Below are 15,044 nucleotides of genomic sequence, written 5' to 3'. Positions count from 1 at the left end.
CCAAAGTCCTATTCTAAAGGCTACCTCTCCAGAGGCATCAAGGGTACATTCAGGAGAGGCAATAAAGCTCTTTGATTTTTTAAAACCAAAATACCAAAGGACAGAGTGCCAAATCTACAGAATCTGAGTGCAGGAAATCCTTTCCTGAAAATCATGTGGCCATTTTTACACTGAAGACAAAACCAGTGTCTTACACAATTGCATACACACTCCCACACTCGGTTTGCACCTCAGGTGAGGTTTGGAAATGCTGCCTGCACCTAGGTGTGAATGAGACGTGGTGCTGAGGGGCAGGAGGAGCCTGGCAGCGTGTGGGAAAGTACAGCAGAAGAAGGGGGTAGCTCTGGAAAGTGGGGGTGCAAAAGGAGGAGGCTGCTCTGGGTGGGACTGGGTAGTGGATTCACAGAGGAAGTGGGAGAGCCAACAGCAGAGCCTAGGATGGAGAGGGGACCCCTACATGCTTGTAAACTGAGGCCTGGGGACTCGGTTATGCTCAGCCAACCCTGAAACCAAGACTGTAAACAAGACAGGGCTGCACCCAGCTAAACCACCAGATGAAACTTGGGAGGCAGCCCTAATAATTGGAGCCAAATTGGAATCTCTAGTGTTTACCAATCTGATGTTACAAATTTCCCTTTAACAACTCCTAGTGTGGACTGGATTTGTTTCCAAAATCTCTTGAGCTTGAACAAAGCTAGAATATAAAAAGTTTCTCCCGATCTCCTCACGATAGAACTTACGGTACATTTGATTCAAATCCCTAATTCCAAGGGTTGACTGCTGGATGCTCTAAGATTGCATCTCCCTCTCAGATCTGGTTCCCTGGGCCTTTAAAGTGCCTCCAGCCAAAGGTTTAAATGTGTCTTTGAATTCTGCATGCCCCCACCCCAACAGGACCCTCCCAAGCCGTGGTGTAAGCAGCACTCTGGCCCCACAGAGAGGGTCCATACAGGCCTGAGCGTGACCAGGAGGCACGCGGAACCCAGCTCTGTTGAAATCCCTCATGGGCTTCTCTCGAGTCTGAGACTCAAATCTAGGGATTCTCAGTGAGCAGGTGGGGAAGAAGACAACCCTTACTTAGGGCCCTGGACGCATCTGCCATGCCTCTCCCACCCCTTACTCCTGGGGCTAAGGTGCGCCAGCGAGAAGTTGGGAGTGACCACAGGGGGGCCCCGTTCCTTCTGGGGACCAGGGGCCCTGCCATGGGGGAGGAGAGTCCCCACAGGTGTCCCATGCCTTGTAAGGGTTTCATGCACTGAACCAGTAGTTCCTGTTACAGTACCACCCGTCCCCCTGCTGCAGCTGGAGAAGTGCTGCACCCACAACAACAGTGTCACACTGGCCTGGAGAATGCCGCCCTTCACCCACAGCCCTGTGGACGGCTACATCCTGGAGCTGGATGACGGCGATGGGGGGCAGTTCCGGGTGAGGCCCTGCTGCTTGTTTTGAGGGGTCCTAACATCAAGGCCTCTGGACTAGCCCATGGGGCTGTTCTCAGTTCTGATGCTGCCCCCAAAGGGCATTGGCCCAAAAACAGAGAGCCGGTGGGTCTGGACCCTTGGGAGATGGGGCTTCCTTACAGAGGGCTAGGTCTGGGCAGCTCTGGCAGGCAAAGGTGGCAGCCCCAGGGAAAATTTAGGACAGCTTTCCTGTGCAGACAGAGGTCTGAGGCCAAGGAAGAGCTCAGAGAATGTATCACCTGGACGGATCTATCTCCCAGTTCACCCCACCAGTGCAGTCCTAGCTATTCTTCACCCCCTCCCAGATATCCCTGCTCAAGCAGGTCTCCACTCCCTCAACGCTCTATCACTCCCTGCCCTGCCCGCGTCACTGATTGTTTTACCTGGCAAGGTGCTCTGTGTGTGTGAAGATAGACACTTGGTAAGTGGTTGTTGGGTTGGGATGAACTTCTACACTCATGTTTCCAGTGATGAAATATCACGGGGACAATAAAACTCTTAGTGAGTCAGAAATGGTCTTCTCTCCCCCCTCTGGTTGAGACCCTAAGCTGACCCTCTAATGTAAATCTATTTTGAGATTTCACACAGCGAAGCTCAGGTCACTGTCAAGTTGCATTGTTGGAATGAATGCCGAGGAGCACAAACTCTAGGTCTTCTTAGAGCTCCTCCTTTCCATTCCTGAGGAGACTAAGGCACACTGGCCTACCACTGCCACTGTGACAACTGTGACATTTCTTCCCCATGGGACCATCTAACAAATCTTGCCGAAAATCAATATCCCTTTTGTTTCTCTTAAAGGGATGTATGCATATGTCATTTCATTTTTTTTTGTTTGAAAGATAGCCTATAAGAACAGAAGAGTTGGGGGAAAACCTGCAGCATTCCCTTGAGAATTATTGGGTCCCCTGTGAATATGGGCAATTTAGGGAAGAGAGGAGTTGAGGTTGGGTCAGCCAGGAATGGCAGATCATTCACTGGGTTTAGAACCTCAGTCATTCTGGCCACACAAAGGAGCTAAGACTGGAAATAACTCCTGGACCAGAAACCAGGAAAAGAGCCCCCGTTTTGGAAATGGGAAGAGAAGACTGTTTTTAGAATGTTCAAAGAAGCAGCCACAGAACTTAAATACACATGGCCTCTTCCCTTTGAGACATGACCACTAACAGGAGCTAGAATTTATGAGGAGCCTCATGTTATAGTGGGAAGTGTGCTGGGTTTGAATGCAGGCAGACCTGGATTTGAACCCTGGTTTCCAAATTGGTTCACTCTGATCTTGGGCAGGTTCCTACCTTCTCTGAGTCTCCTCATATATAAAAATACAAAAGATAGTAACAATATCCAAGGGGTGTGTGAGGATTAAAATGCCTTATACAATGCTTGGCACACAGCTAATTATCATTAATAACTTAGAATAACAAATGAAGAGCCAACTCCCTAAACAACCCTATAGGAAAGATGTTTCAGACAAAGTAGAAACAGTGGCGTAGGAGGAAAGGGGGTTTCTGGACCTCTACCCCCTTGGGGAGTCCTGTCTGACTGGCTGGCCTCAGCAGAGTCAGGACATTCTCAGGCAGCACGCTAGCTGGCTGCAGACCCACCTTCACTCCCTGCCTCCCTAGGACCCCGTCACACCTCAAGTCCTCACAGGCAGAGGGGCTGACCAGCCAGTAGTCAGACTCTGTGCCCCACTTGGACATGGTCTGTGGCCCTGTTGCCATGTATCCAAATTCCCCTGATCCAAGAACTCTATTGGGGCGCTAGCACTTTAAATGTCAACACATTGCTAAGAAGAATTTTCCAACTAACTGAGGCGCCTCCTGAATGTTCTTGGCTGTCTTTTAGGAAGTGTATGTTGGCAAAGAGACCCTGTGCACCATCGACGGTCTCCATTTCAACAGCACCTACAACGCCAGGGTCAAGGCTTTCAACTCCTCTGGCGTCGGGCCTTACAGTAAAACCGTGGTCCTGCAGACATCTGATGGTAAGCACAGGGTGGGCTGGGGGGTGGGGGTGGGGAACGGGGGAGGATCAGATTCAGGCACTGTGGATGAGCTTCTAAAGGAGAATGGGGCAGGAGGGAGGGGGACCCAGCTGCCTAGGACAGAGGATTGGAGGGGGGCGGGGAATGTGACAGCAGTGAAGCATATATGTCTCCTCCCTGCCCTGCCCCTTACCTGCACCTCCCTCCCCACAAACCACCAAAAAACCATTTTTTCACCCCATTTGCTGGACTGGGAAGGGAAACGGGGGTCTGAGAGGCTCTGGGAGACCCAGGGGCTGAGAATGGGTAGGACGGTCCTGGAAAAAGACCACTGGTCCCTGGGTGTGACCTTCCTTGCAATGGAAAACTATCCCTTGACTATCTAGTGTGAGAGCCCCCATCTGACTGTTGACACACCTGGCTGCATCCTTTCAGGTTTCTGGTAACAAAAGCAGACCAGCATTCGTGGGATTTTGGTCGTCTGAGCCTTTAGCAGGGAGGGATGATGTCAATAAAGAGCATGTTCTATAAAGAGTCTGCCCTGCTAACCCAGGCATGCCCCTGCCTGGGCTGCAGGGTCCCGGGATGATGCCAATCCTGTTTGTCATCGTGTATGTATCCCAGCACATCCCTTGGGCACCCTGAGGAAAATGTGACGCACCTGGTTAGTCTCCCAAGGATGGAGGGGAGAGAGGGTGGGAGCAGATGCTCTTGTCAAGGGCACAACTGGGGATGGTTGTCTGAAAATGGTGCAACCCGCAGAGTCACTTTAGAAACCACCAGCTCTCTGCCCTCAGGGGCTCCCTGCTCTGCAGGGCAGCAGGTGTTGCCCCATGTACTGTGGTCACCATTTTAGAGTAAGCACCCCACTTTCCACAACCTGAGGACACTAGGGAACAGAAGGAGGGGCCACTCAGTGGGCTGCAGAATAGGAGGATGGAGTGTGGTGATTTTGGTTACCTCACTTGACGTCTCTGTGGGTCAAATCCTCCACCCAGAGTGGGGCACAGATGTCTACTTCCTTTAACTCACACCAGTGCATGGAGCTATTGGAAGGGTGTCAGAAACCAAGACTCCATAAAATGCATTTAGATTTGGGGCTCCGAGACCCGAATGTCTCCATTCCTTGGCAAGGTTGGCTTCATGGGATTGAGAACTTGGATGAACACACATTGGACAGAGTGTGTGTGCATGCATGTACATGGGAACATGTGTGTGCCTGTGTGTGAACCAGCCAGGAAAGAACATTCGATGCTGGATGCCAACTTTCTGATAGATGCAAGTGAGTCTTCCTCTAAGCCCAGGTTAGAGACGGCTAGCGAATTCTATCCCTGACTCAGCTTCCTTCCTTTACAGTGGCCTGGTTCACCTTTGACCCCAACTCTGGTCACCGGGACATCATTTTATCCAATGACAACCAGACGGCCACCTGCAGCAGTTATGACGACCGGGTGGTGCTGGGCACAGCGGCATTCTCCAAGGGTGTACACTACTGGGAGCTGCATGTGGATCGGTATGACAACCACCCGGACCCCGCTTTTGGGGTGGCCAGGGCCAGCGTGGTCAAGGACATGATGCTGGGCAAGGACGACAAGGCCTGGGCCATGTATGTGGACAACAACCGCAGCTGGTTCATGCACTGCAACTCCCACACCAACAGGTGCGCCGTCATGGGGTGTTTGGGAATGAGAGCCCTGTGAGGACAGCGTCCCTGCTGCCATTCCCAAGTCCAGGCGTCAGGAATGTGGGGGAGGTATTTCAGCTACTTGGGTGTCCAATGTCCAGGTAGAAATGGAGTGTTTGCTTGCAGAGCATGCCATGGAGACTAGAGCAGCCCCAGAGCACAGGGCTTCACAGGTTACATGGCAAGCCCCAGCACCAGGGTCTTCCAGGCCTCTTGGCTGTCATTCCCCTCCCAGTCCTGCTCCTTTCTCCTTCACACACTATCAGCCGGGCCTGAGTCACTGTACCGCTGGTGCCCTCACGGCTGTGACAGGGTCTCTACAGAGGGAGCAGGTGCCATTGCCCTGGCAGTGCACCCTCTCACCACCCAGCCTCATGTGGGCTTTAACAAGGCGGAGCCTGCCCTCCAAAAGGGGCAGGCCTGGGAGGGGTGCTCACTGTCAAGGCCACCCCCAGCACCCCTTCACCCTGAGGCTGGCCCTGGGAACAGTGCTACCAGGATAGACACAGGGAGATGGGCCCTCTGGGGTTACTCTGGGAAGAAGTCACTGATACCTGGGCTCCTTCAGGGACTCGTGGGCGCCTTGGTCTCTCTCCTCAAACAGGGAAGGAAGGCAGTGAGCCCCCCACCCTCCCTTCATAGCTCAGTGCTCGCTTTCTCCTCCCACAGGGATTCTGCCCTCACACCGGGTCTGTGTGTCCAGGGTAAGGGTGAGGGATGGAAAATCTTTAAGGCCAGCACTGGCCAAGGAACCCAGAAATAAAGAACCATGGCCACCGGGAGCTGCCTCCTCACAGTGTGATCTCCCTTCTGGTCTGCTAAGGGCCATCTCCCCAGCCAGGAGAGGCAACAAGCCTCAAGGAGCCAGGCTAAGGCAGCCCAGAGGCTCTCAGTGTTCTGGGTCCACCTGTGGCTCCTGCAAATGGTCCCAGGGGTCCTTGCCCGAGCCTGGGTGGGGGGGGTGGAAGCCGATTGGACCTCTCCCACCTGCCTTTTCTCTGGCAGTGACTCCTGTCTCCAGAGCCTGGAGGAGGGGTAGCTCCTCTATCCCTCTGCACCCTCTGCCTGGGCCCCGCAGGCTTACTGGGTGCCCCAGGATGCCCAGGCACTGGACCTGCCCCGGTCCCCCTTTTCACAAACCACAGAGGAGCTGGGTCCAGACCCACCAGCTCCATCTCCACTTGCTTAAACCAAATGGTGCCCAGATATCCTGCGGATGGGAGTAACAACAGCATTTACCGAGCTTACCTCCTGCCTGAGGCTGTCTGAAGCACCTGGTTGAGATGATTTCATTTAGTCCTCCCCAAAGTACAAAGGTCATTTACAGATTCTCCAAAAGGCTTAGGTTAAACCAGTGTCCCAAGTCTCGTGGCTCCCTAGCGGCTGTCAGGCCTTAGCTCGGGGCCCCGCCTCCGCTCCTGTGGGGGGTGGGGGAGCAGTGGGAGCCTGGGCAGGGAGCCGCCCCGGGGAGCCCAGCGCAGGGGAGCCCAGCGCAGCAGCGCTCAGGTGGGAAGCACGTGTGCGCGCCTCGGGCCGGTCTCTACCGCCACCCGGCCGTCAGTGTCTGAATAGCACCAGGGGCTGTTGGAGTTCCCATTTCCCACCTGCAGGATCCTGCCCTGAGATCGGAACACCGCCCCCCGCACCCCCACCCCGGGGAAACCTGTCAGCTTGGGAAGCTCCTTTCCCATCAGCACCCCGAATTTCCTCACGACCTTCCTCAAGACCTTGCTCTCTGCCCTGCCATCAGCCTGCAGCTGATGGGCTCCTGCCCCAGCCGGGAAATGGGTAAAAATGGTTTTCTTATCGGACTGGAGCAGCTGAAGGGGAGGCTGAGAGCTCGGCCCTCAGCTAAGGGAAGGGGGTCTAAAGGACCCTCTTCTAACACGGAGAGGAGGCGGGTCGGCCAGGGCGCCGCACAGGGCTGCTCACTGATTCTTCTCCCCCGTGGAACGTGCATTCCCACCACCACCAAATGTAAGATCTAGACATTGACGGAGAGTTTCACAGTTTAGCCTCAAGGCTCCCACACCGTTGGCACCCATGGGATGGCGACTCAGACAGGGAACTTGAATCCAGGTTCAGCACCTGACCCTGCCATGCATGGCCTTGCAAGAATCCCTGGGAGCTTTCTAAGATGAGCTGAAGCCTGGTGGAGCTTTTGGAATCTCCCTAAGGCCTGGCTGTCAGCCTCTTTGCGGATCTCAACATCCTCACTGGTTAAAGCTGTAAAGGGCGCCAAATTATTTCCTTTCCCTGGCAGGTAAAGGAGCCTTCCCTACCCACGCTCCATGCTCCAGGTTTTCAAGTGGGACGGGCTTATCCAAACCCTAACTCCCTGGGGTCCAGATCTCAGGGATGGTGAGGATAAAAGGGACAGAATAAGCTGGTCCCCTATGTTAAGGAAGCATACACACAGGATGAGGCCTTCCTGTGTGGCCCTTAACTGGAGAGTGTGCTTCAAAAACAAGTCTCAGAGCCCAGAGGAATAGCTCCCTACACTACCATGGGGGCTGTGTGTTTTAGGTGAGGATATTCCCAGCATCCTTTAGGTGACTCTTCTAAGCCATCGCCTACATCCCGAGCAGGTGTGGTGATGGGGCATCCTGGGGCTTCTCTTGCCAGGACGGAAGGCGGTGTGTGCAAGGGGGCCACTGTTGGAGTGCTCCTGGACTTGAACAAGCACACTCTGACCTTCTTCATCAATGGGCAGCAGCAGGGGCCCACAGCCTTCAGCCACGTGGATGGGGTCTTCATGCCAGCCCTCAGCCTCAACCGCAACGTGCAGGTACTGCGTACCCCTCCCCGCAGGAGCCCAGCTGACTGCTCGCCTCGTGGCTCTGGGGCCTCCGAGGTACACTTGGACAGTGCAGGCTACGAAGGAACTCACTGTTGCCTGCCCAGGCAGAGAGCTACCTACCACCAGCCCACCTGCCCTGGAGACAGTCTCTCGGGCATGAACACTTCCTACTTACTCACTTGCAAGAAGCAGAGGCTTTAAGGTGGCAGCTTGTGGAAACACAGTTGGAGGGAGGGGGGAAGCAGGTAGGGATTCCATTTTCTGGAAAGGGTGCAATGGAGGCATCTGTTAGGCAGTTGGGAGGAAGTCAGCGTCCCCTGGCCAGCTAGAGCCAATGGCCCGGTGTGGCTTTCCCCTGAAAGGAGAAACACAAAGGAAGGCTGGAAGACACTAGTCCTAGGGGCTGTGAGTCTTCTGCTCCCTCTCACCCCGTCTGCCCCCTCTGGCCCTCACATGAAGCAGGCAGAAAAGTTGTCCTTTTAGATGACAGGGCTGGGCCGTCCTGGAGGAGGCTCAGGAGGTCCCAAAATGACAGAGACAAAATGGGAACCCAGTAAGGGTGTGAGGTGAGCATGCTTGGTTTCAAACAGAACCCTTCTCACCTCTGGGAATCCTGCTTTGTGTTGTCCACTGGCTCTGAATATTGACAGGGCAACATCAATCCCTGATCCATTGATTTGTACCTCCACTCATTCACAAAAGGGCTTCGAGGCAGCCTGAAATTTGGGCTGTTCTCCCATGGGGCTAATAGAACAGGTGTAGGAGAGGAACGAGGGCCACGGAAAGAAAGCAGAAACAGACAACCACGAGAACGGCACACCTGCTGTGACAGAGCCTCAGCCTTGCCTAGGCTCCTGGCAGCTAGGACAAAGTGGGAGGTCCAGGCACAGACCGGCTCCTCAGGGCAAACTCAGACCTTATACTAGTGCTGGCGAGCAACACAATACACAGCATAGCCCACAGTAGAGAGAGGCCCCAGGGCCGTGGCCCCTGTGCTATCTGAGCACTCAGGGTTCTCGTGGTGGCCTCCCCTACCTTCACTCTCCGTGTCTTCTTTTCCAGGTCACCCTGCACACAGGATTGGAAGTGCCAACAAATCTGGGGCGGCCAAAGCTGTCAGGCAACTAGCCTCCCAGCTCCAGCTGTTCACTGGCACCTGGGAAAAGCCCCATCACCCCTCAGTACGTTCAAAGAACCCATGAGGGTAGAATGATGATGTCATGAGTGCAGCCCCAGCAGTCGCTGAATATCTTAGAGACATGTTTTCTTTGGGAGATGCTGAATAGGTCTGCAGGCCATGCTTGTTGGGGCAACTGGTTAAACTGGCCACTTGTCAAAGTGGCCACTCGTTGGTGGTGAACATGGGTGTGTTTCATTCTGTTTCATTCCTCCTGGACATTGCAAATACTCACAAAGAAGGACCTTTCTCCAGGGAGTGAGAATGCATCCGGGGTTTGTGGTTGTGTTTCCTGCCATCTGGTTTCAAAGCTTGTCTTTTGGGGGAGGGGGGCAAAAGGAGGCCAGACTGGCATCCTAAGAGCAGGAGGCAGGAAGACACTTTGGAATCCCATGCCCCGGATGTTGACCGTTTGCTGGGACATCACTCAGTCCTGAGGCTGCAAGTTCTCATCTTCACCAGGAAATGTTATCCTTTTGCATCTTGGTCCTGGAGCCTCCACTGTGTGATGCCCTTGCAAACCTAAATCAATGTCAATAGAAAGGGGCATTAATTTTGACGTTCACCACTCCCACTGAACTATTGAGAACTTTTTAAAATGGTTTCCTATGGTCCTTCATTAATCAACCAATCTCTCTGTCTTTCTGTCTCTCTGTCTCTCTCACGCATGTGCACAGTGTGCACGCACACACACATAATAGTTCACTAAAATTCATTTACTTGGTTCTTAGTTCTTAAGCACGGGAAAATACTGAAATTGGAATGACAGAGTGAGGAGTCTTCACCTGGTGGCTCTTTTCTGATGCAAGCCTGTCATGAGTTGCTTTCTTCCAGGCTGAGCCCCACCCAGATTCGTAGCACGTGACACACGAGATGGGAGGCCATGGGGGAGCCTCTTAGAGCCTCCTACCTTTGCTTGGAGACCCATTCTACTGTCATCCTGAAGGCAGCAGGTGGCCCCAATGGTGGTTCTGCCCCGGGGCGTGGGGGGGAGGGGTGCAGATCCTCTGAAGAAGGCAGCAAACAGCAATATCAGGGTGTTCCTTGCCCCCACTGCCCAGAGTCCAAGGCTGAGAGGCTGGAGCCCAGCCTCTTCCCTGGGAGCAGGGACCTTCTCCCAGAGATGCTCACTGAGTCATCTACATCTCTCGCAAAGAGAGCTCGCTTTCAGGGCTCTGAGCTTGCAGCCCGCCTTGGTCCTGTCCCCAAAGCATGTTTCCATCTTCTCCTGCTTTTCCTCCCTGTCACCTGCCACCTCCATTTTCCATCTGGTTAGTGAAACTTCTCTCTCCTTTTTCAAAGAATATATTTTACCAAGCATTTTATTTTGTCCATTTTTCTGGATTGGATTTTTATACAACTTAGCCCATAAACCGGCAGCGACTGTTTACTCTGGTCTACCTGCTCGTCTAGACGCTGCCCTTTCCGAGTCGCCCGGCCAATGCTGTGTAGATCCTGCCCCCTAGCAGCAGATCCGACAATCCTACCTCAGAGCCCACGCCCTGGGCCGCAAGGCTACCTTGTCCCCACCACCTGCCCACGCTGCGGCCCACATCTCCAGGAGCTGCTTGGTGCTGTTTAAGCCTCCATGTGCCCCGGTCCTGGCGGTCACCTGCAGGGTCACCTGCAGGGTCACCTGCAAGGGCAGCTGCGGTCCTGCCTCTTCATTCTCCGCCAGCTGCATGGTTCCTTGGGTGCACGGATGTGCTCTTCGTCCTGTCCCGGAGCTCCACCAGATTCCCCTCCCCGGGGGTGTCACTCCCTGGGCCCCAGGCTGCCCGTGTCCTCTGCTTCCACTTGCCTTTGGTTTCAATCCTTAGCCATAGCTCCGGGTGGACTCAGCGTGGAGGTGGGGAGGATTCCTAAAGACTGGAGGACACAGAGGAGCCACGGCCGGCAGGTCCAGGGGGCTCGGCTTTGGGAGAAGAAGGGCCACGCTGGGAGTGATGCTGGGCGTGAGTGTGGCCAGGAAGGCGGCGGTGGCTTCCTGCAATGGAGTTCCCCATGAAAGGCTGGGGAGCATTGAGAATCCCCGAAGCCCGGCCCACCAGGTGGCCCTGTATCTGCCTCTTTGGAGAGGAGCTGCTCCAGATCAGCTGGACTTGGTGACATCCTCAGGACAGCCAGCACCTGGGTCAGACAGATGTGCAGCAGGGAAAAGAAGTCCTAACAGCAGGTGATCTTTTTAGGGAATAAAAGATAATTTTCCAGAGCGAAGCCTCCAGAACTCTTGGCCACTTTTGCAGTGGATCTGCAGCTCCCGGAGGCCCCGTGAGTGCCTGGAGCAGGCGCCTTTGTACCTTCTCCAACTCCTCCAGGAGCCCTCAGCAATACGGCGATGCCAGGCATGTCAGACTGTCCTGCAGCCACCTCTCCTGCCCTCAGCACAGAACACCTTTCAGGGACGAGAATGGACCTAGGAGAGAAGGCAGGTCTGGGCCACACACCCATTGTTTTTGAGGGATCAGCCAAACACAGAAGGAATCATCAACAGCTTATGGCTTTATGTCACCCTCGGAGATTTGGGAGTACAGGCGATGGATCATGGGTTTCGCATCTGCCATCGAATTCCCTGTCCCTTTACAACGTGGTGGCATTTTTTAACATAAAGTCATATCTAGACGATGCTTTCGTTGGGCTGGCTGAGGAATAACGTGGTGTTTGTCTATGGAGCAGTTTCCATGAGAAAGGAATTCAAAGTAATTTAAGACGTCAAGTTCTATTGCATTGTAAATACTGCCTCCTTAACTACCGTAAGTCTGCAGTTCATTCTTTGCTAGTGAGTGAGTTTGATCAAAGTGTTTGCCTTTCCTTCTAGAATTCATCTTCTTTAAAAGTGTCCAATAGCAACTCACTGCATAGCATCCTAGCTCCTAATTCAAAGAAGGTAAGACATTATATACAGCCTGCTTCCCCCCTTTCTGTCCTGTTTGGGAAAATAATGATTCTAATTAAAGTAGATGTCAGTCATCCTGCCCCACAATGTGACTGACCTAAAAACTATAAAACTGTATATACTTCTAGGCTGAATCTTCAGCTCTGTGTGAACTCTAGCTGTGACAGAGCCGCAGACCCCCCCCACGGCCCACTGAGAGGGAGGAGGATGGGCCATGCTTTCCAGAGTGAGCCTGGGCAGAACCGGAGCTCACCAGCAGCCTTGGGATCAGGCCTGTCCTCCTTGCTCGTGCTGCCCGGCGATGCCCCTCCCATCCGGTGCCCCCTGCCTACCAGAGCACTCTCAGGAAAGGATCAGAATGCAGGTTCCACATGTGCTTCTTTCGGGGATTTTTGCATCTTAGCCTTAATTCTGGTTGCAAGTGAAAGGTCTGGTCCCCTGTGAAGGCACGTCTCGGCAGATGTGCGGGCAGCTCTTCCGTGAAGCTGTTGCGGGTCCATCCCATGGCCACCTGCTCAGGGTGAGAGAGTGAGGGTAGGGAAGAGCCCTGGGAGGGACCTAGCATGTGATGCTGGAAAACACTATCACAGGGCCCACGGAGGGTGCCAGTGTGCCTCTAGTTCAGCAGTATCGCCATTTAGGGGTGATTGATCCTCTTATAGTTGGGTGCTGTCCTGTGCTCTGTAGGATGACTGGCAGCATCCTTGGCCTCCACCCACCAGATGCCAGCAGCAACCCCCGTTGGGTGTGCCAACTGTCTGTGGACATTGCCGCATGTCCCCTGGGGGACACCCGGGTTGAGAACCACTAGGCTGTGCTAGTGGTTTGTCCTGTGTCGATATGCAGAGTGATGTGTGGGGTGTCCATGTCAGTGTTACACGGAAAGCCCATGTCACAAAGCTGGGGGCCTTCATCTTAATGCCCCAGATCAGGATTTTCCAAGGGTCTGCAGTGTTCTGCCAACTGGGGAAGGTGGCAGGAGGTGAGGTGAGCCATGAAAGGAAGCCAAGTTGTCAGGTCTCACCTTGTATTTACTGAAGTTGCTCCCCATGCCACACACCCCTTCCTAGAAGGCAAACCTTATTACCTTCTTTTTCCTTGGCCACTTTCGATCAGAAGCAACAGGAACTTCCTAATGGATATGTGGCCTTTGTCTGGTTTTAAAAATCAAGTCAGATCTCATTAAAAGGTATTTTAGGTCTATGCTGATTCTGGGAAAGCTCCACTTTTGTTTTGCAAGCAAGCCAGTACCTGTGCCTGTTGATCACATTCCTTGGCAGTTCCTCCTGGATGGGAACAGGATCCTGGTGGCTTTAACTTTAAATAGACCATAAAATAGGTAACAGTAGGTTTGGGGTAGGATGTGTTCATCAGATACCAAGTTCAGCCCTCAGAAACCCATCTCTTTTTAAGCTGGCTTTGATACTGGTTCATGGTATGGGTGTGGGCAAACATCTTAAGTCTTTCTGTGCCTCTGTATCCCCACCTGAAAATGAAACCAGTCATACCAACCTACCTCCTCTGATGCATTGTGAGGATTAGAGAATAACACTTTTTAAAGGAAAAAATGTAGTCTTTCATCTGAGTCTAGGCTAATGGTCCCCATTCAATAAATTAAGGCTGTGTGGTGACTTCCCAGAATGTTTTCTGACCAGTGTCTTCCATTCAAGCCTCTTAATGACCAGCCTGCCGCCTGGCCTTGACAAGAAGTTGACATTTCAAATAGGCTTCACATGACCATTCAAAGCAACACAACACCCCAAATGTTCCCATTCTCAGTGAGGCCTGTTTTAACAGTACTTTCTGTACAAAGTTCTGTAAACAGGCTATGCACATATCAGCATTCTCATTGTTGGTCCCAAAGGCATCGGAGTACAGAGCCCCTGTAAAACCTGGAAAGAGGTCAACCTGCCTTTCTGCCTCCTTGGTCACCTTAAATTCTAGTATCTAAGGTGACCCCAAACCAGAGTGTAACTCCATTGGTTCCCAAGGTGTCAGCAGGGGAGCAGCTCTGAAAACCAACAGGCTAAGAGTAAGACGGGAGGCACCCGCATGGCGGCTCGGAGGCTGCTTCACAGTCGTCTCAGCCCTGGGATCTATTTGCACGACCCACTAAGGGAGAGTTCCTGGCTTTCTCAGTGAACGACATCGTTGGCTTCAGGCAGGGGCTGGGAGTTGAGACCTCATCTGGAGTCTTGTCTGGAGGCGTCACTGTTCTCTCAAAGAGTGCAATTCACCAAGGGCGCAGGCTGCCCACCCCAGTCCTGGGAAGGACCCCAGCAAGGTGGGCACCACTCATCAGGCCAGGCCCTCAGACAGGCTCTGAGGAAAGACCCAAAACAGACTTCAGGTTTGGAAAAGTGACTGCCTGTGGCTGTGGAAGCAGGAACGTGGCAGGTGTCTGCTGGGTGACAGCCCAGCCTGGGGACAGACCTTTGGAGCTCCTCCCACACTTGGTGACAGGTATCCCAAGCCAAGACTTCCTCAGCACAGAGAGGAAGCGCAGAGTAAGCAAAGCAGAGGATGTTAAATGCATGATGTAGAATTGCTGCTTTCCCACTAAACTGTTGTATGAAGCATGAGAGATTTGTTTCACGTTGGCAAAGGAATTGAAAAAGTAACAAGCTTTGTGTTCTTGTTTTGACTGTCCACAGAACTTCATGTTCCTGCCTTTCTTTACCTGTTTTTCTCCCTCTCTCTGACCCCACCCATCGCATCCAAGTCCTGTTGGAGTTGTTGGTATATGGTGGCAGCTCTGGGTCCCATTGGTGTTCATGTTTCACTGGAAACACGGGGGGGGGGGGGGGGGGGGGGGGCTGGGGGCGGGGAGGTGGAAATCAACTTTTTTCTAATTTTTGTATTGGTACCCACAAGCGTTTGTATTTTTTGAATTGCAAACACTGTGTTTTCTGGTCTTTGGGGGTTGGTTGAACTTTGTGTATTGCCTTTTGGAAAACCTGAGTTTTATCACAGTCTTAAGCAGATTTGAAATAAATTCTTTTGACACTGCCAACAACTTAAAGACAAGGCGTGGTCTGTAATTACT

At 53.1% G+C, this 15,044-nt stretch overlaps 1 protein-coding gene across 2 annotated transcripts in view; it reads left to right on the top strand.

Annotated features, from left to right (window-relative positions):
• TRIM67 (tripartite motif containing 67) overlaps positions 1–15,020 on the top strand; it is a 53,384-nt gene extending 38,364 nt beyond the window's left edge. For both annotated transcript variants that reach the window (XM_026008683.2, XM_026008682.2), the window contains exons 6-10: positions 1,280–1,425; positions 3,303–3,441; positions 4,798–5,101; positions 7,751–7,913; positions 8,988–15,020. In XM_026008683.2, coding sequence (XP_025864468.1) covers positions 1,280–1,425; positions 3,303–3,441; positions 4,798–5,101; positions 7,751–7,913; positions 8,988–9,053 — 818 coding nt within the window. In that variant the 3' untranslated portion in view covers positions 9,054–15,020. The remainder of the gene's footprint in view (positions 1–1,279; positions 1,426–3,302; positions 3,442–4,797; positions 5,102–7,750; positions 7,914–8,987) is intronic.
• Positions 15,021–15,044: the final 24 nt, after the last annotated feature.

The sequence above is a fragment of the Vulpes vulpes genome, chromosome 4 (assembly GCF_048418805.1).
Source record: "Vulpes vulpes isolate BD-2025 chromosome 4, VulVul3, whole genome shotgun sequence".
Taxonomy (NCBI): domain Eukaryota; kingdom Metazoa; phylum Chordata; class Mammalia; order Carnivora; family Canidae; genus Vulpes; species Vulpes vulpes.
This window is presented reverse-complemented; position numbering and strand designations above follow the sequence as displayed.